The 21,042-nt window shown below is 43.4% G+C and overlaps 2 protein-coding genes across 6 annotated transcripts in view; one reads left to right on the top strand and one right to left on the bottom strand.

Annotated features, from left to right (window-relative positions):
- Kdm1b (lysine demethylase 1B) overlaps nucleotides 1-21,042 on the bottom strand; it is a 72,995-nt gene that overhangs the window by 40,432 nt on the left and 11,521 nt on the right. The gene's annotated exons all lie outside the window — the stretch shown is intronic.
- On the top strand, nucleotides 261-20,878 carry Tpmt (thiopurine S-methyltransferase). Of its 3 annotated transcripts, XM_076939086.1 has the most exons (10): nucleotides 1,454-1,481; nucleotides 1,985-2,047; nucleotides 2,799-2,995; nucleotides 4,191-4,283; nucleotides 8,446-8,578; nucleotides 9,309-9,361; nucleotides 12,084-12,158; nucleotides 15,813-15,898; nucleotides 18,173-18,217; nucleotides 20,539-20,878. In XM_076939086.1, exons 3-10 carry the CDS (start codon nucleotides 2,871-2,873, stop codon nucleotides 20,649-20,651), a joined length of 723 nt encoding a protein of 240 aa, XP_076795201.1. In that variant the 5' UTR covers nucleotides 1,454-1,481; nucleotides 1,985-2,047; nucleotides 2,799-2,870; the 3' UTR covers nucleotides 20,652-20,878. The 3 variants fall into 3 exon arrangements, with proteins under 3 accessions (XP_034366972.1, XP_076795201.1, XP_076795202.1); XM_034511081.2 differs by lacking the exons at nucleotides 1,454-1,481; nucleotides 1,985-2,047 and adding an exon at nucleotides 261-402; XM_076939087.1 differs by lacking the exon at nucleotides 1,985-2,047 and having other exon boundaries at nucleotides 1,458-1,481.

The raw sequence follows: 21,042 nt of genomic DNA on the forward strand, positions 1-21,042 counted from the left end.
GAGGGTCTCGGCGCTCGCCCCGCCCCGATTATTTCCTTCACTGCGCAAACTCGGCAGCTACGAAGGGCGAGGCCTATGCGTTCTGGGCGGAGCCCTTACTCCGGGGCGGGTCTTAGGTTCGAAGGTGGGGCATGAGCGGCCCGGGCGGGATCACAAGCTCCTGGGAAGGGCCTGTGCGTCCTGGGCGTGGTCTGCAAGCTAGGCGGAGTCTGCGTGTCCTGGGCAGGGTTCTCACGCCCCGCTCAGGGCCTATAGGACCGGGAGCCTCGATAATCTTTTCCGGGGCGGGATTTGTACACATAGGGCAGGGCCTACGCCCATGGGGCGGGGCCTGTGCATCCTTGCATAGCTCCCGGAAAGCCAAAGGTTAGGGTCTGAGGCAAGCAGCTGACCACAACCAAGGTAAGTTCCCAGCCGGTGGTAAAGGTGGTGGTTTGCTAAGACTGTGTGAGCCTGTTACAGTGCTTTTCAGAATGGGGCGCCCGAAAAGCACGGATGACCCAGTTACTTGAGTCTCCCCCGAAAAGGGGTTCTGGTAACCGCAGCAAAAACTGGGAATAAATGATCGGACTAGAAATGCTTTGAGTCCAATGTATTAAGTAGCCCCTTGGTTAGTTGTGTGTTTCAGATGACACAAGTCCAGTGTAAAATACTGAGCCATCCTGGAGATTGGTGAACTTCAAGTGAAGTTACTTTTCAGTTTAACGAAATTCAAAAATAAAACTAAAGCAGAAGCCAAGCGTTGTTGTGCACAAGGAAGCTGAGGCAGGAAGATCACAGCGAGTTAGAGGTCAGCTTGGACTACATAGTGAGCTCTAGATAGACCCTCTGTTTTTTTTTAAAAAAAAAAAATCCTAAGCAGAAAAAGATGGTTTTTAGGTGTGGAGAGCATAGACCAATGAGCATATTGGAAGTAAATGTTTATTGGTGGGAATTATTGTGGATCTGTTAGTTCTCATCTTTGTACTTTGCACTTGTATTGTGTTTAGAATTTTATTTCTCCAGAAATGAACAGTGAGCACCACGTTGAGGCGCTGTTACAACAGCTAAATGATTGTGTTTCTGACACTCTCAGCCGCAGCTTCAGTGAGATAGAGCTGGGCAGGCTAAAGATCTTCTGTGTTCAGAAGAGCACTTCTTTTTGAGAGCACCTTTTGGCATCACAGTTTCTGATAGAGAGCGGAGATGGAAGAAGAGGAGCAATTCTCTTGCTTTTCTGTATCCACAGTAATCCCATACTTCTCCGACCGCTCAGAATTCTGGACTCTGCCTCTTGACACGAGCAGGGGGGCAGGGAGCCTTTTGTTAGTATATACTTGCTGTGAAGTGCATTTCTGTTCCCAGACTTGATGGGGGTGTCCTTTAATCCTAAGCACAGAAGCTAAATCATACAATAAAAGGACATTTGCTTACATTACCGCCTTTGTGACATGTTTGCTGTTTCACAGATCCAAATCATATGATCACCAGTGATTTAAAGGGTAGGTTGGAATTGTGGAAAATTTTTTAGATTGTTTTAAAAATTTATTTTACTTTATGTGAATAAATATCTTGCCCATATTGGATCCATTGCTACTGGGGTTACAGACAGCCACGAGACACCTTGTGGTTTCTGGGAATTGCACTGTATTCTTTGCAAGAACAACAAGTGCTCTTAACCAATGAACCATCTCTCCGGCCCCCAGAATTGTAGTATTATATTGTCCTTAATTTTGGAAGGGCAGGCATCTACTTGCATATCCAATTGGCAATTGCGATTGCATGAAGTTCCTACTCCCCCAGTTCCCTTCTTGTACATGTCCTCATGCAAATGAGGGCAGGAGGATAGCTGGACAGCATGGTACTTGTCTGGGATGTGTGAGCCCGTAGGGTCAATCTTTAGTACCCTTCCAAAAGCCAGGGGACAGTTAGTTGAAAATACAAACTTACAGTGTAGCGATAATATGTTGAATTGATGTGTCTATTTTTTTTCTCCCTCCTGAAGCACTACCAAATTTCAGGATTTTTTTTAAAGTGCATCAACCATTAATGAAGGACGGACGGACAGGTGAAGACACAGAAAGCGAAGGACTGCCAGTAAAGGGGTTCATGGGTTTAACACGCTGAATTCTGATCATGGGGTCGTGATCAGTGGTTGCCATGGGGCCAAGCAATGAGTGACTATTGCCAGGACAGAGTGCCAGACCCTCCCACCTTAACAGAATCACTACCAGAAACAGGAGGAGGAATAAAACCAGGGGATTAGCTATTAGATTTCTGGTTCAGAAAAGGCTAAATCACAGGCTCCTTTTGTCAACTTCTTACAACAGGGTTTCTACTCCTTGTCACCCCTGCAGGCTGATAGGGTAGATGTTCTCTGAAGGCAGCTTTCCTGATGTATAACAATGAGGTGTTCTTAGTACTAGACTCACTGACATGAAATTTTCCATTTGTTGTTGTTTCATTGGTTTTGTTGTTTTGTTTTGTTTTGTTTTTTTTTTGATTCAAGGTCTCACTGTAGCCCTGAGAGGCCTGAAACAAACTATGTAGACCAGGCTGGCTTTGAACTCACAGAGAGCCTCTTGCCTCTACCCTCCTACTGCTGGGATTAAAGGCATGCTGCCATGCCTATCTACTATTCAGACCACGTCACCCTGGAATTTGTAATAACCCTCTTGCCTCTGTCTCCCAAGTATTGGGGGCATGTGATGCTACTCTTGTCTTTGATGTTGACATGTTTTTAAAGCTCTTACACAAGGTAGAGGGTTTTGTATAGTTCATGAACAGAATCACAATGTTCCTGAATGACGTCATTGCAGATATCTTTCCACTTGGGCACTGGAGACACCAACCTTGGAGACAAAAGTTGTCTACAAACCGTGGATGATACCATGTCACTTGATATGAAAGAGCACCCTGATGTGGAGGTACAAAAGAACCGGGTACTAACCCTGGAGGAGTGGCAAGACAAGTGGGTGACCCGTCACATCTCATTCCATCAGGAGCAAGGCCATCAGTAAGACATGTTTGGTCTCTGGCAGAGAAATGCTTTATCAGAAACTGACTCTGATGGGTGTGTGCCTCGGTTGGTAGAGAGCGCTTAGCATGCAGGAAGCTCTTGGTTTGATCTGCAACACTGAACAAAACTGGGCACAGTGGCATGTGCATGTAATATCAGTGTTTGAGAGATGGAAGCAAAAGCATCAGAAGTTGAAGCTACATAAGTGAGTTTGAAGCCAGTGCTTTGTGTGAGAGAGAGATAGAGAGAGAGAAGAAAAAACTGACTTTGAAATAAAAGTAATATACAAATATATTATTGGATTTATTTTCAGACACACACTGTCATCTTATATCATTCGGGCATCACGAAGCATCCATTGCACATCATACTTTCATTACTGGCATGCATTTTCTCTCAGTGTATAATAATCTGACTTACAGATGTATGAAATACATCTTCTTAAAACTCACCCTCACTTTCTTCACGTTGGTCATAGGTGCTTATACATGCAGCAAATGCTGAAACATGTAAGTTTATGTCTCCTTATGTTCTAAAGTGAGGGTGAGCTCTGGCAAGCTGCCTCAGCAGATGAAGGCACTTGCCACCAGCCCTAACACCCTGGGTTCCATTCCTAAACCCTACATCAGGAAAAGTGAGAACTGACTCTTGAAAGTTGTCTTCTGATCTCCAGACTTGGACTTTGACATGGGTACATCATACATATGTATGATATGTGTACACACAGACATACACACACAATTAAAATTAAAGAAAGTTTATTGAGAGAATATTCTCTGATATATTGAAAATATGTAAATTTAGAGACCCCCCTTTTTATTTATTTATTTTTTTTGAGACCCCCCTTTCTTAACATCACTTTCATGCAACTACAAAACTAAGAATATAAATATAGACTTTTCCAAATATATTTTTCAAGGTAACATAAGTAGTTTTTATTTCCCAGTCATGAAAATTCAGGTTGTTCGTCATATGTAATACCAAGTAGCTGTGTAATGAAGCAGGTGACTTAGCTAGCCTGTTTCTTTGAGTGTAACCTGGAGGTTGTAATAATTAACATCACCCCTTGTTATATTGTTGGGAATAGTGAGGTAATGCGTGAGGTCTGAGTGTCTGAATTCTACTCTCCCCTCTGCTGTGCATCTGGGCTAGTCAACGCAAGCATTTGTGGTGACTTTGTTTTCTTCCCCAGGCTACTAAAGAAGCATTTGGATACATTTCTTAAAGGCCAGAGTGGACTGAGAGTGTTTTTCCCCCTCTGTGGAAAAGCTGTTGAGATGAAATGGTATGCACAAGTGAGAGTCAACTAGTCTTTGCAGAGTGATTCTTGGGATGAATATTTAACATGATACATATAGTTTGTTTTTTTTTTAAAAAGATCTGTTAAGTATGACAGGATACATCATAATAGTAATGCTTGGAAGATGCAAGAGAATCAGGAGTTCAAGACCAGCCTTGGCTGCATGTAAGTTCAAGGGCTACTGGACTAGGGGAGACACTGTCTCAAAAAAGCCAGGTAACCTAACATACAAAGAACAACAAAATCCCATTCTTAGTATAAGAGTCTCTTTATTTTTAGGAGAATCAGCGATAGTTATAAAATTAGAAATACCATTTATAAACAACAAGTGTACAAACTGAATCAGGAATGACCTTGTCTTTCTATATTTTGTTTCAAAGGCAAAAAAAAAAAAAAAAAAAAAAAAAGAAAGAAAGAAAGAAAAGAGAAGAAAAAGAAAGAAAAGAAAAAACTGTTCGGGGAGAGGGCAGAGAGGCCGAGGATTCAGCAGAGTTGGCAGAGCCCTTACCCAGCATGCATGTGGCCCTGAGTTCAGTTCCCAGCATTACTTAAAACAAGGGTGGTATGCACACCTGTGATCTTGGCAACTAGGAGGTGAATTACTTTGGAACCAAATGGGGACGATCACCCCCCTTTACATGTCTCCTGGAGCTTTGTATGTGATGTAATGTTTATAAGTGGCTGAGAAGTTTTAGTAGCTATGGCTGTTTGAAATGGAAGGCAACAGAAAAACACAAGCTATAGTGCACGCTTTTATCAGAGCAGTGTTTATAGTCCAGAGTTCAGCTCAGCTCTCCCTTCCTCCCATGAACAAATAGGAGATTTTGTTATGTGAACCACTGTTATAAAACCAGTGGTAAGGAGGGTGGTTCTTATGAGCAGTCCTCTACAAACAGAACTCCCTCTAACTGACAAGGCACCGTTCCTACCCTGAGTCACAACCCTAGAGATTGTCTTTACACAGAATGCTGCTGCCAACGATAATGCATAGCCACCTACACGTCCTCCAAGATGTATGGTTACTTAAAACTGAAATGTTAAAAACGCAAATGTTCACTAAGAGGAGAGAACAAAAGATTGATAGAAAACATTAGTGGATGCAGAATAGACTTACCCTAATAGTTACCCTAATAGTTACCCTAATAGTTCTGCCCCCCTGTGTAAATACAGTGATCTACCTACAAGGCACACGTGCATTTGGATTTTATTCTCTAATAGAGTAAAAGTTTTGTAACTCACACTGTCTCAACTTGTAGCTAAGCTTGCCCTCTGAGAACACAACATACACAGAGACACATAAAGAAAAATTTAAAATAAGCAAATAACATTTTTTAAAATGGCTGTTATAACCTTATATCTCTGGCCAGGTGTGGTAGCACACCTTTAATTCCAGAACTAGGGATGTAGAAGCAGGCAGATCTCTGTGAGTTCTGAGGCCAGCCTGGTCTACAAAGTGAGTTCCAGGACAGCCAGGGCAGTTATACAGAGAAACCCTGTCTCAAAGCAACAACAGAACTATATTTCCTATTAGACATATGTTTTAATGGACTCTCACCAAATACAGTGACAGAAGAGTGACTTTGCAATCTATGAGAAAACAACTCTATGAACAGAAATGGTAACTCTGGAACTGGAGTGGAGATTTTTAGGCAGTGTTAATTAAACCATATAGCTAGCTAGCTAGTTGGGTGTGGTTATTGGGTTTTTTGGGGTCTCAATCCATTTGTATCAAAAAAATCAAGGATTTGGGGATGTAATTCAATGGGAGGGTACTTGCCTAATATCCACAGGCTCAGGATTCATTCCCCTAAACTGCAAAATAATAATAAAAAGTGAAATAAAAAACCAGACTCAAACTACTGTAATTGCATGCAAGCTGTAGTATTAGAGTAATTTTTACTTACATAACTGATCTCTATGTATGTACAGGCATTGGATATGAGCTCATAAACTAACCAGGAGAAGATGGGAAAAGCGTTACAATGAAATATGAAAGTTATCTTAGGGTTTCCCTTTTGCCTTGTTTGTAGTCTAGGTGACTCTGCATGTGTCGACTGGGCAATATAAATACATCTCGTCAACCTGGATAACTTCTTGGCTTATCTTTTATAACTCTAACAACATGTATGGAAAATGAAAGAAATAGTCTCTGTATGCTAGAGTACAAATCCCCTGGGCATCTGAGAGCCCAGCTATTAGTATGTTTCCTTTAGAACAATACGCAGCCCACGTTCTTCCCACAGTGGGAGTGTGCACTCTTGCATAGGTAGATAATAGGCACAGTCTGTCTTGCTCCCGGTCAACAGATGAAAGAAACGTCATGTGATGCTCGCCTTTGTCACCTGGGATTTCACCTGAAGACGGCCTTAGGTAGAAAGCAAACTCTGTCAAGATGAGTTAAGCTGCATATTGATAGACTAAATGCACGTGTGCTCTAGACAGTGCCTCACTACCCCAGGGTACCCCAGGCCCAGCCTTTGACCCTCTGCACATGGTGTTAGAAACTTCATGTTTGGTTTTCCTCATCCTAGTACCCCACAGCAATTCCAACAGAACATTCTCCGACACCCACCTTCTGACACCATGTGTGTGTGTCATACATGTGTATATGATATGCACTTGTATGTGCAGATGCACATGTATGATCCGAAAGTCCACACAAGGCATCTTCCTTTATTGATCTATCCTTATTTTTTTAAGAGAAGATCGCCACTGAACCTGGATTCTCCTGACATGCCAGGGTCCTCTTGTCTCTCAGCACTACTGGCCTTGCAGACATGGCTGCCATGTAGCTTTCGCTGTGGATGCTGGGGATCTGAACTCAGATCCTCATGCTTCTGCTGTGAGCTCGGTAAAGAACCCGTTAAGCCCTTGCCTCATTCCTAGCATTTGGTCTTGATATGTGTTTTAAAGATTTATTTTAAGTACATGTTGGTGGGTGTGTCACATGAGCACAGGTCAGAAGAGGCATCAGACCCTCTGGAGCTGGAGCTACAGGCCATTGGGAGCCACCTGATACAGGTGCTGAGACTTCCAGGGCAGCACGTGCCCTTATCCACTGTGATATTTCCCTGGCCCCTTTTGTGGGTCTTTGAGACAGAGTCTCGGGCAGCCCAAGCGAGTCCCAAACCTATTATATCGCTGTTGCTGACCTTGAACTCCTGACCCTCTAGCCTCCACTTCCCAAGTGCCTCTGCCCCATGCCCAGCTCCCAAAGGTTTTCATATTGATTCCTAAGTGTCACTTTCCCATCAGCCTCGTGACTTCTGTGCATGCTTTTGCGTAATGCAGTAATGTTTGGCTGGGCTCATACCTCATTACAGCAAAGCTGACTAGTTTCTGTGTGATTTGATATAAACTCACTTGTATGTCTCAGTATCTGTGCACCTGCTCTCCTGTTTTCTTTCGACCATAAGATCCTCAAAATGTGAACTGTATAACTACAGGGCTTATTAGTAAAGTCTTAGCTATTTGTATATGGTAATAAGATTCCTTTTTCCAATCATGTTTATTGTTAGTAAGTGGAAATTGTAAGACTACTGCCAAAAAGCACACAATGCTTCAAGCTTTCAAGTGGGGCAACTAACAGCCCTGTGTAACAGTGTTTAAAAATTAATCTAATTATAGTTTTTCAATTTTGAAACAGTCTTGCCGTATAGTCCAGTATGGCCTCAATTGTAAGGTCTTCAACGTCCTCAGTACTGCAGCTGGTGGTGACATCTTGCCTGACTTGGCTATTTAAAAATACGCCAAATAAAAATGTTAAATTATCTCTATGGGACTGGCTACATACACATGCTTGGTAGCCAGTGTGGCCCATGGCTCTGTCTTCTCAAGGACAGTGATAGCCATATCCATCATCACAGAAAATTAATCAATAGCCAATGTTGATTTGGAGGGATTGAAAAGCATCCCTCTAGTCGAACACATTTATATGAATGCCTGCAAAAAATATGGATTCCCTAAAATTAAGATAAACAAATGGATTTCTTTTCTTTTGTTATTTCATCTTCCTTCTGTGTTGATAAATTTCCAACACGAGGCCTTAGGCATAGCAGAGACTCTGATACTGAGTTTTATTTCCAGCCAGGGGGAACATGTCTGTTTATTGTGGTTTTTATTTTGTTGTAAATATGGTTTTCTGCAGGTTTGCAGACCGGGCCCACACTGTAGTTGGTGTAGAAATCAGTGAAATTGGGATTCGGGAATTTTTCGCAGAACAGAATCTTTCATACACAGAAGAACCACTAGCTGAAATTGCCGGTGCCAAAGTATTTAAGGTTTGCATTGATTCCAGTAACTATTTCTATGCCTCACCAAAGACTGTTTTTTTTTTTTTTTTTTTTTTTTTTTTTTTTTTTTTTTTTTATCATGAGTAGATGAGAATGTTAAACAGGTGTCAGATGGGCGCTCTCTACCACAGGTCAGCTACACCTCTCACACTGCCGCTCTACCACAGGTCAGCTACACCTCACACACAGCTCAGCACTGCCAAGTGGAGGCAAGAGGATTGTGATTTTCATGCTAATCTAGGCTACACAGTGAGATTTGTCTCAAAACAAAAGATGGTAGATAGATAGATAGATAGATATTAAAGATAAATGATAGAACTGGAGCTAAGCATATAGATGATAGATAATAGCTACATTGTTATTGTACATAGATTTACAGATGGTAGAATGTATATCTGTGCACATATACTGTGTTGCACATGTGGAGGTCAGAGGTCAGCTTGTGGTAGTCCATTCTCTCCTTCCGCCATGTAGGCCCAGGGATTAAACCCAGGGTGCCTGGCTTGGCTACAAGCACCTTACCCTCTGAGCCATTGGGCTGGCCTCCATCCAGGTTTTAAAGAAACCCTAAGGTCCAGTTAAATCCTAATCAAGTTTCTGTGTTCGATGTGTGTTCCCCATCTACCTCCTGGGCTTTGTCTGAGTCCTGTTCCCTTTCCGTGGTTGCTTAAAGATGTCCCAATTAAGTAATTAACTGTCCTGTGCTGTTTCATTCCAGAGTTGTGCAGGGAACATCTCCTTATACTGCTGCAGCATTTTCGATCTTCCCAGGTAGGACTGAGTGCTCTATGAGTCTGCACTGTCATGTGAGTGTGTGGGTGAGTATGAGTGTGACCGGGTGATTCCTTTGCACCATTGTGTGTGAGTACGTGAGCATGTGAGAGTGAATCAGTGTGTGTATGTAAATGTCAGCGTGTGAGTATGTAAGAGTGAATATGTGTGAATGTTAGCTTGTGTGTCTGTGTGGCTGGGTGCTCAGTCTGCACTGCTGTGCATGTGAGTGTATGTAACTGAGTTTGCATGAGAGTATATGTTTGAGTGTGTGCATGCTATGGCACATGAGTGGCGGTCAGAGGACAACCTTAGATGCCAGTTCTTGGCTTCTACCCTGTTTGAGACAGAGTTTCATGGCCACTTTGTACTCAAACAGGGCTTCAGAATTCTGGGTCCTGTCTCTACCTCCCAGCTCACTAGGAGCACTGGGGTTACATGGCTTGCTTTTACATAGGTTCTGGCTCTCTGAATTCACATGTTAGAGAAAATTTAAAAGTGACAGGTTTTTCTTTATTCTGCTTAGCTCAGAGATAAACGAGACAGCGACTATGTGATTTATTTAATCAAATTTTATGGCACAATATGTGAGCATTAATTAATCTATTCTAATCCTCTAAACTAATCTGGTTACTTCCCAGCCAAAATCCCCGAGATACTTGCATTTTAAATCTGGCTCTCTCTGCTCCGGGTGCATTCCCGTGCTAGCTCCTGGACCCTTTCTTCATGGTGAATCCTCTCTCTGTTCCTCCCCTCCCCTCAAAAGTCCAACTCTTCTCTCCTCTGCTCAGCTATTGGCTGATAGGCTTTTATTGACAAATCAGAGAATGAATGGGGAGCAATGTTTACACAACATCCTGTCAGGAGATACTTAGAATAAGCATTACAGTGCTGTGTCTGGATTGAAGCTGGACATGGAGCACAGAAATCAGCATTTGAATAATACAAGGATAATCTTTATAGTGTATAATAACATTATGCCTACACTCATGGCCCTTTGCTTAGTGGTCAGCGCTCACACACTGAACCATCCATTTGGTCATTTAAAAGGGAGCTATGGCACGTCTTTAATGCAGCACTTGAAACAGGCAGATCTCTGAGTTAGAGGCCAGACTGGTCTAGATATAAAGTTCCAGGCTAGCCAGGGCAATTTAAAAAAAAAAAAAAAAAGTGGACTTTGGTCCAGCAAGATGGCTCAGAGGGTAAGGTGCCTGTCATGCAGGCCTGAGGACCTGAGTTCAGTCCTCAAAACCCACAGTGGGAGGAAAAAGCTAACTCCTGAAAGTTGTTCTCTGACCTCCACATGCGCATCTTAGTATGCATGTGCCTGCACACACATACACATACACTAATAATAATTATAATAATAGTAATAGTAATAATTGTAGCTGGACTTTTGGCTACCTTTTGGGTTCTTTTTTCTGTTGCCCTTCTCCACCCCTCCTTTCAACCCCCTAAAACTAGGTAGGAGAGAAGGACAGAGGGGAAAGGGGGCAGCTTCATCCTTACTTTTCTGCTAATTGGGGCATCCAGTTCCTTGGGGCAAGTTTAATCTTCAAAGTAAGGATATTTAATTTCTTCTCCTCATCTCTTTGTGCATAACTTCTTGACAAACAGCAATCAACAACAACCCACCAACAACCAACAACCCACGCTCCTGGGGCCTAGCATTTATATATCTCTGACACATTCCCGGAATTCCAAACATCATATACTCTCAGAAACTATCTGCAGCTGGTAAAGCCACACCCCTGCTACAGCAGGAGGCACATCATTGTCAGCTGCTGTGGACAATCTGAAGCAGCCCTACATCTGGGATTAAAAAGAAAATATATGATATTTCTGTATTTTTAAAGAAACAGAAATTTTCACTACAAATGATGAGGAAGGAGAAGGAGGGGGAGGGGGAGAAGGAGGAGGAGGAGAAGGGAGAGGAAGAGGAGAAAGAAGAGGAGGAAGAGGACGATGATGACGACGACGACGACAGTAATAGTAATGAAGGTGGGCCCTGCTGGGCAGTGATGACTGTAGATCTGTTCACTGCTCACTCTGCACTTCTGCAGCTTCAAGAACTATCCTGCAGCTGCTCTTACCAAAGCCTTGTCTTTCTGCTTCGTGGGGATAGGTCCCAGACTTTCAAAATCATTATTGTGCCCAGGGCAGTGGTGGCGCATGCCTTTAATCCCAGCACTTGGGAGGCAGAGGCAGGCAGATTTCTGAGTTTGAGGCCAACCTGGTCTACAGAGTGAGTTCCAGGACAGCCAGGGCTACACAGAGAAACCCTGTCTCAAAAAACAAACAAACAAACAAACAAACAAACTCATTACTGTGATGCAGAGCAGGTAGGGTGAAGGTAGGGAAGGAAGACTGTTTTCCACCTGGCACCTGAGCCTATGAGAAAGCCAATTACAAGGTACTGGAGGTAGGATGGTACCTGACAGAGCCTGATGCCTGAGCCAGGGGCTGAGAACAGAGCTGTCAGTCACTGCCTCCTCCCTCCTCTTTCCAAATCAAAGCAAAACAGAATGCTGTGGAAGTTAGGAGGTGGACAGTCCCACAAGTACACCCCTCTAATGTCTATAGTGAAAAGCCGCCATGAGATACTGAGACCTTGGTGATGGGTGATGTCCCAGTATGCCCCTCGGAGAACCCCAGACATCATGTTTGAAATTTGATCTCTTTCAGATAAAATGTAACAACCTTTCTCCTCTCTTTTGAGCAGAGCACACATTGGCAAGTTTGACAGGGTTTGGGATAGAGGAGCATTGGTGGCTATCAATCCAGGCGATCGTGATCGGTAAGTTGGTTTCTTCAGTTGACTTGGTTTCCTTTGTGTTGAGCTGAGTCTGAGTAAAGCAAAGTATGTATGAAGCCAGTGGCTCAGTCACTTTGCAAGCTTTGACCAAAGTACTGTGTTTCTCTAGGCCTCAGTTTACTCCTCTGCAACCCAAGACTATTTCAGCACCTACCTGCTGCTAACACCAGTGGACTCTTGTCCTGTGCTGGACATTGTTAGAAATATTGTGTGTGTGATAGCTCATATAATTAGCATGACACCCCTATGACATAGGTGCCGTGTATGATTCCAATTTTCATATGAGAAATTTAAAGTCAAAGAGATACGTCCCAGTTAGGCAGCCAGTACCTGACAGTACCCGCGGAGTTTGCTCAGAGCTTCATGTTAAATAGTCTCCAAGAGCTGCTGTGGCAAGACAAAGAAATATGCAAGCCACGTGTGGCCGTGCACACTGGTGATCCCAGCACTGGGGAGGCTGAGGCATAAGGATTGGGAGTTTGAGGCGAACCTGGGCCTCATAATAAGCCCATGAAACTATGTCGATGGATGGATAGATGGATAGATAGATAGATAGATAGATAGATATAGATGATTGATAGATGATTAGTAGATAGATAAATAGATAATAAATAGATGATAGACATAGATGATAGATAAATAGGTATAGATAGATAGATAGATAGATAGATAGATAGATAGATAGATAGATGATGGATGGATGATAGATGATTGATAGATGATAGATACTGGATGGATGGATAGATAGATAAGATAGATGGGAACAATGAAATTGAGAACTATAAACTACTGGCTGTCATTACCAAAGTACTTATTGATACTTTGGGTGATCATAATTATAACTAGCCTCACTAGAAAGTAAAATTAGGAAAGCCTGTGAGGGAAACGCAATCCCCTTTTCCTGTGCAAATAATACTGGTAACGTGTGTTTCCTTGAATTTGGCAAGTTGGATACTGAATTACTCATTACACAGAGCCAGGCTTTTCACACATGGCCAATGTTCAGGGTCCAGCTCAGTGACATCGATTTTTTTTTTAATTTAAAAAATAATTGCTTCATAAGTAAAGCTTCTTGCCAAACCCAATCTTTGAAAATTAGAAGACTCCACACCAGAAATATCCGTCTTTTTCTTTCCTTCAGTGATAATCTCTCTCTCCTCCGCTCATTTTTCTATCTGTGTTCCACCCCACCCTCCTTCATCTTCTGGACTTTTCTCTGCGGTGCTTGCTCCTGAACCGTCACTTGAGTCCTGATCCTTTACATTCAGCTTTCAACAGCTGTTTATGAAGTCCTGTCGTGCAGGGGGCGTGGTTTTGCCATGAAGTATATATAGCATGTTGCTCTGCTCCTCCTTCCAAAGCCCACACCGATTTTCCTGTGCATGCTGTGCATTTCCACATGATATCAGCATCCTTTTATCAGCTCAAAAACATCACTGAAACCCCTTCTGTCTTCCTAACACACTGTATTCATGGACCACATTCAGTTGTGCAAAACATTTTAAGTTTGTGGGTATAGCCTGAGCCCCCTCCAGCAGGTTCCTCTGTTTCTTTGGGGTTAGTCCCTCCAGGGGTTTTGGTTTGCTCAATAAAAAGCCACAGGATGGCAAGGAGAGAGCAAGATGGAGACCAAAGGGAAGGCAGGTCCATTGGGCCCAGCTGTTCCTCGGTATTGGACCTGACACATATTTAGGGCAGGTAAGCTCCGTAAATACTGTGACTGAAGGAGGAACACCAAGCTGTACATCAAGCAAGGCAAATGCACTGCTTCCTGCATTTGCTCCTCTATCCTTAGCTGTGAAGGACAGCCTAGTGGACACTGACCCACTTGGTTTATGGCTGACCAGGCAGTGACACCCAAGTAGAGGGTAGAGGTTTACTTGGAGAATCAAGCTCTGATTGGTCAGAGAGTCTAGATCCTTCTATTCCCCTGCTCTACCCTCCTTGCCCCCCCCACCCGTGTGTGTGTGTGTGTGTGTGTGTGTGTGTGTGTGTGTGTGCACGCGCACGTGCAAACATGGTGGATGCCCATGGAGACCAGGAGGCATTGGATACCCTGGATATGAACATACAGGTGGTTATGAGCCACCTAATGTAGATGCTAGGAGCTGAGCTCTGGTCCTCTGCAAGAGTTGTGTGTGCTCTCACCAAGCCATCTCTCCTGCCCCACTTTCTGGATTGTTTTTAAGATTGATTGAAAGTCCACATTCCAAGAGGATTGATGTCTGTCAGTGCCAGGAGATAAGACTGAGCCAATCTGATCATCCTAAGGATGTGCTTCTTCTTGTCTCTTCGTAAGAGCAAGGGTCACACCAGCTGTGGTGTCCTATGCCTGCACTCCCAGCACTTGAGAGGCTCAGGCGGGAGGATTGCTGTCAATCTGAAGCCAGCCTAGGCTACATAGTGAGTTCCTGGTCATCCTGGGCTATAGAGTACATTGAGGGTAGGGGTATCAGAAAGTTAAAAAGTGAAAGATTCTGCTCAAAAGAGTACTTTTTCTTTCTTTCTTGTGGTAACCAAGGCTATCCTCAAATTCATTATGTAGCCCAGGGTGACCTGGCTGGAGATGTGGCTGAGCAATTACGAGCACATACTGCTTTTCCAGGGGACTTAAGTTTACTTCCCAGCATCCATGTCGGAAGGCTCACAATTGCCTGTAGCTCCAACTCTAGGGGGATAGAGCCTCTGGCCTCCCTGGACACCAGCACTCACCTGCATGTATACACTTCTCCAAACCTCAGACACACACTCATACATAATTAAAATAATGAATGGCTAAAACAAGGACTCCTGAATGATGGTGTGTATGTGGTGGTACACAGACATCTATATAGGTAATACACTGTACTTTATTTATTTTAAAATAAATAATATCTCAAAAAGATGAAAGAAAGAAAAACACTGCTTAACATGCACCAAGCCCTTGGTTCCAACCACAGCACACCATAAACTTGGTGTGGTATTCCATGTCTGTAATCCCAATACTTAGTAAGGGGGGAGGGGACCAGAAATCCAAGGTCTTCCTTGGCTCCATAGGGAATTTGAAGCCAACCTGGGCAGGGAGCAACAAGAACCAGGTCTTAGTTACTGTTCTGTTGCTATGAAGAGACACCATGACCAAAGTGGATTATCAAAGAAAGCTTGCAGTTTCAGAGGGTTAGTCTATGACCATTATGGCAGGGCAGGGCAGGGCAGGGCAGGGCAGGGCAGGGCAGGGCAGGGCAGGGCAGGGCAGGGCAGGGCAGGGCAGGGCAGGGCAGCTGGTAGACGGCCACAGTCCTGGAACAGTAGCTAGAAGCTTACGTCCTAACCTGCAGGCAGGAAGCAGAGAAGGAGCAAGACTGGGCCTAGCTGGGCCTGCCACGGGCTTCTGTAACCTCAAAGCCCACCCCAGAGACATATCTCCTACAACAAGGCCACACCTCCCAAATAATTCCACCAACTGGGGACCACTGTTCAAGTGTATGAGCCTCTGGGGACCATTTTCATTCAAATCACCACACAGGTTTATATGATTAGTGATGACTTTTATGTAGAGTTGATAGTAAATGCTGGCTTCCTTTATCATCTCTTGTCCCCTCCAGCCTCATCTCTATAGAGAAATGAAACAAACTTTTTTGTGTGTGCTTTTTCTAGCTATGCAGATTTAATACTGTCCCTACTGAGAAAAGAGTTTCAATACCTCGTGGCTGTCTTGTCTTATGATCCAACAAAACACGCAGGTAACAGTTGTTTTTTGTTTGTTTGTTTGTTTGTTTTTGTTTTTTTAAAAGATTTATCTATTTATTTTATGTATATGCATACACTGTTGCTGTCTTCAGACACACCAGAAGAAGGCAGACCCCGTTTACAGATGGAATCTTATTGTGAACCACCATGTGGTTGCTGACAATTGAACTCAGGACCTCTGGAAGAGCAATCAGTGCTCTTAACCACTGAGCCATCTCTCCAGCCCGTAACAGTTGTTTTTGTTGGCCTAATTTCCCTGGTTTGATTCTATGAACATGTAAGAATTCTTTTCCCTGACTTACCTCACAGGAGGCATGAAGATAATTCTGGACTAATGAGAACAGTGGGCTCTTCCACACCATCCATGTTTTCTTATACCCCTTTCATGTTTTATTCGACAGTCATTGTTCAAACTATAGAAGGAAGAAATGGACGATCCTAATGTAAAGAGATAGCTCACGAGCCCTAGATTAAGAGAAAGAAACATGGTTGGCCTGCTGTGGGTGTTGGGTGGCCATGCTGCCCCCAGAGGTGGAGCTACATGTGGTACTCACTCAAATACATCCCCATGGGAATTCAGACAAGCAAGGAAGAAGCATGAGGAACTATGGGGTTGTAGGAAAATGTCTAAACTAGTATGGGTTGGTTTTGGTTTTGAGGCAAGGTCTCACTCTAAAGCTCCGCCTGGTCTGGAGCTTACAGTAGCCTAGGCTAGCTTCAAACTCAAAATCTTTGCGCTGCAGTCTTCCAAGTGCCTGGACTATGACACAGGCCACCACACCTAGCTAACCTTTTTGTGTACTGCTAACATTTTGTCTACTGTATGCTGCTACCATCCTCTTAGATTTTGTCTTGTGTAGTATTTGGCATTGGTAGGGACCAAGCCCAGAGCATGGTGCCTGCTGGGCAATCATTGAGCCTCATCCCTGGCCTGACTCTTTTGTCTTGAATGTCTAGAAAGGATATCTTCATCTTGTTGCTTTGGGAGGAAGCTTTTGCAGCAAGCATGTTAGACCCCAGGGCTTTCGAGGTGCTAGGCAAATGCTCTCCCACAGACACACAGCCCAGCCTGCACATTGAAGCTTAGTATTTTCCTTGGACAGACTCATATTTTCATGAAGGAGTTAAAGTCAAATAATCAGACTTTTACTTTGTAAGACTCCTTGATTTCTTGTTTGGGGGAGAAGGTTGTTTGGTTAGTTGGCATGTTTTGAGGCTCCAAACTCTCCTCCCTCCTCCACTTGGTGAGTGCTGGAATCACACCTGGTTCCTTGGGTTTTGTTTGCAAAGGAAACTGCCAATGTAGCCCAAGCTGGTTCTCGAAGCCTGCTATCTCGATTCCCTATGTGTTGAGATTACAGCTTTGAGCCAGCATGTCTGACATTGTTTGGTTTTTAATTGAGCTTTTAAAAAGCAATGCCCCCATTTAATTACTATTTATGTGTGGTAAGCTTTTGCTGTTGTTTTCTTTGAAAACCCCAGATCTAAAAACCTCATGAGAAGATGAGACTTTAGTGTCTCTACTACAGGCAGAAGGAAAGAGAAGGTAGTGGAGGCAGAAGGGAGCCCTGCTTGGCTCACTTATGTTCTGCTGGTGAGCAGGAGGCCCAGGGAAGGCAGGCGCCACGGGAAGCAGGGCTTTGGCTTTTTGTGTGGTGGGGTTGTCCCCACTTAAAGAATAACAATGATGCTTCAAGTCCCCATCCATCCCACACCTGAGTGGGAAGAAGGTAGTGAGGAGGAACACAGAAGGCCAGAATTAGCGTCTCAGAAGGCAAATGACACCCCAAAGGAAACTGCCAATGGCTCTGCTCTGATCTTTGATGAGAGATAGACAAGAGCCAAATCAGGGGACCAGGGATGTAGACTGCTTGGCTAGCGGGCATGACCATCTCTGAGATGATCTGCAGCACGACGTAGAACAGATACAGCAGTGCCTACTTGTAATTTCAACACTCAGGAGAAAGAGACAGCAGGGCAGGAAGGATCAGAAGTTTAAGGTCATTCTTGCATATATAGTGAGTTCGAGGCCAAGCTGAGCTACACAAGAATCTATCTTTAAAATGCACACACACATATCCCACAATAAAACAAAACAACCAGAAAGGCATGCTTCATCCTCACCTATCTGGATTCCTGAGTGGTTTATAGAACAAGTGTCCATGACATCTCTGAACTAAGCTGAGAGGTAAGCCCCAAGAATTTGTTTGTCTTTGGAATTCGTATTGAAAAAGAAGATTATTCTTCATCACACTTCTTTTTCCTAGGCCCACCATTTTATGTTCCAGATGCTGAATTTAAAAGGTTATTTGGTAAGTTAATGTTCCTTTTCACTACATGTGTCCATGCATATGTGCCTCTGTATGTGTGTGTATGTATGTGTATATGTGTATTATGTGTGTATGTTTATATGCATGTGTGTACATATGTATGTTAAAGTGTGTGTAAGCATGTGTATGTCTATAGGTGTATGTGTGTATATATGTGTGTATATGTGCATATGTGTGTTGCATGTGTATATGTGTGTATGTGCATATGTGTGTATGTATGTATGTATGTGTGTGTATGTGTGTATAAGTGTGTGCATGTATGTATATGTGTGCATGTGTGTGACATGTGCAGGTCACAGGACAACCTGCAGGAAGCCAGTTCTCTCCCTCAATTCTGTGCATGTGCTCAGGTTGTCAGGCAGGCAGCAGGCACCCTTATCATAGGGTAGACATTATACTCCTTATGTTTATTCTTAAAGATTTATTTTTACTATTTTAACCATGTTTACATGTATATGTGTCTGTATGGGTATGTGCTCATGTCTATAGAGGCCAGAGACATCAGAGCCCCAGGCTCTGGAGTTACAGGCAGTTGTGAGAAAACTTGGATCTTGTGTGAGAGCAGGGAGTGCTTTAGTTGCTGAACTATCTCCCGGCCCCAGTTATGCTCAGATTAAATAAATGAAGTCAGCAAATCAAGCATGGTGGGCACGACTGTAATCCTAGCACTCAGGTGGCTGAGTCAAGAGGGAAGAAAATCCAAGGCCAGCCTGAGTCTGGACCAAGGAGAAAGGCCTGTCTAAAACAGTAGAATTAAATAAAAATAAGGAAAGGATAACAGTTAATTGTTGAGTTGTTACAGAACTATTAGTGGTATGTGCAATTAAAGTCTATAAAATGTAAGAGTAGAGAGTATTTCATTGGAGACTGTTTTATCCTAGAAAAGGGACTAGTCTCCCTTTCTAGTGTACCTTTTTATCTGCCACATCACTGTAGCCCTGGCACTAGGGAGGCTGGAGTTGGAGGACCAGAAGATCAAGGTCATCCTTTTTATATAGTGAATTCAAGGGCAGCTTAGTTTACATGAGACCCATGTCTCAAAAAAAAAACAAGCTAGAAGGGGCTGGGAAGATAGTGCAGAGGGTGAAGTGCCTGCTATGCACGCATGAAGACCCAAGTTAGTATCCCCAGCACCCACATCAAAGCCAGACCTACTTGCTCATGACTGTGATCTTAGCATCCTTAGCACAGGGAGATTCCAAAGCTTGCTGGCCAGTTATGAGCTCTGGGTTCAGCAAGAGATCTTGTCTCAATCGATAAAGCAGAGAGTGAGACAGAAGACACCAAGCATCATCTCCTGACTGTCAAACTCACGTCAATGCATTCATATGCACACAGACACAACACAAAAGAAATAAGGACTGTAGCCACAAAATCCTCAGGAGCGTTTCTAGAAACACCCTAGATATCTTTCTGTTGTGGATAGCCCTGGTCTTAGCTCAGTCGGTAGAACATGAGACTCTTAGTCTCAGGGTCATGGGTTCGTACCCCACATTGGGCCCACCTGTTGTGGGAGGTATTAGAAAAAGTGGGTGGTCCAGCTAGCTCCCAGCCTGGTGGCCTTGTTCTCGCTCTTAAGTTCCTGCACTAATGGAGGTGCCGGATGGCCAGTGGCACCAGCCCGGGACCCACGAGACGTTGGCATGGCTGCTGCCTCCACTGCTCAGCCCTATGGAGTCCATGGCTCTAAGCATGGCCCCTGGGCCAACTCCGCCACCCCCATGTGGTAGATATAACAATTCCAGTACCTGGTAGAAAGAAGACTCTTAATGCTTAAAGATTATCCATTGGATTTATATATTAGCAAATACTCAACACACAAGATGCCCACACAATTAGAATTGTTAATCCAATTACATACCTTGATATGAATAACTACCTGAGACTGCTAGAGTCACAAACGTCTACCACCATCTCTCCTTCCTTCTCCTTCCCTCTCTCCCAAACTTTTCTGCTCCACCTCCCCTTCTAGTGCCCAATCACCAGCTCTAGCCTTTATTTTACAAATTAAGGTGGGCAGAAGGTTCACAAGAAGTCACCTGTATACTGATTCACTCCTCTTCTGCAGCCCCTCACGGGAAAGTGGAAGTAGCATCAAAATAAAAGGCCAGGGCTCTCTGCAACATTTCCCCCTTTCTGTCCAATTAAAACAATCTTTTATCTCAGATATAAATTGAGCACAATTATTACCATTTTGTAACTGTAAGGTACAAGATAGACCTAATACCCAGTCCAGCATTATTGTCAATAAACCTCCTGCAACATCTTTCACAATATTTTAACCTGTTACCTTCTTACTTCAGGTGCAAAATGCAGCATCCAATGCCTTGAGGAGGTCGATGTTTTTGAAGAAAGACATAAAACCTGGGGAATTGACTACATTTTTGAAAAATTGTATCTCCTTACAGAGAAGTAAAAAACCAGTCCAGTAGTGGAGCACACCTTTTATCTCAGCAGGCTAGCCTGGTCTAAGAGTGAGTTCCAAGACAGCCAGGGATACATAGAGAACCCTGTCTGGAAAAACCAAATAGAAAACCAGTCAACCAACCAACCAACCAAACAAACAAACAAACAACCAAACAAAAAATACCCAATCAATCCTGTATGAATTTTTGAACAATTAAAAATTATGTTGAGGGTTAATGTCTTAGGTTTTCTATTCCTGCACAAAATATCATAACCAAGAAGCAAGTTGGGATGTTTTATAGTGTCACACAGCAGTTTGACATCAGAGTCTTCTAGAATATGCTCTGAAACATTTAGGTATCTCAGGTTCTGATTGTTCCTGAGGACTTTGGCCAGGTCCT

Source organism: Arvicanthis niloticus, chromosome 8 (assembly GCF_011762505.2).
Source record: "Arvicanthis niloticus isolate mArvNil1 chromosome 8, mArvNil1.pat.X, whole genome shotgun sequence".
Lineage (NCBI taxonomy): Eukaryota > Metazoa > Chordata > Mammalia > Rodentia > Muridae > Arvicanthis > Arvicanthis niloticus.

Excerpts from the sequence above, each read along its gene's own strand:
- Tpmt (XM_034511081.2), top strand. The coding sequence starts at position 2,871 with ATGTCACTTGATATGAAAGAGCACCCTGATGTGGAGGTACAAAAGAAC. Across the intron at positions 8,579-9,308 it reads CCGGTGCCAAAGTATTTAAG|AGTTGTGCAGGGAACATCTC; the intron begins GTTTGCATTGAT and ends GTTTCATTCCAG. Across the intron at positions 9,362-12,083 it reads AGCATTTTCGATCTTCCCAG|AGCACACATTGGCAAGTTTG; the intron begins GTAGGACTGAGT and ends TCTTTTGAGCAG.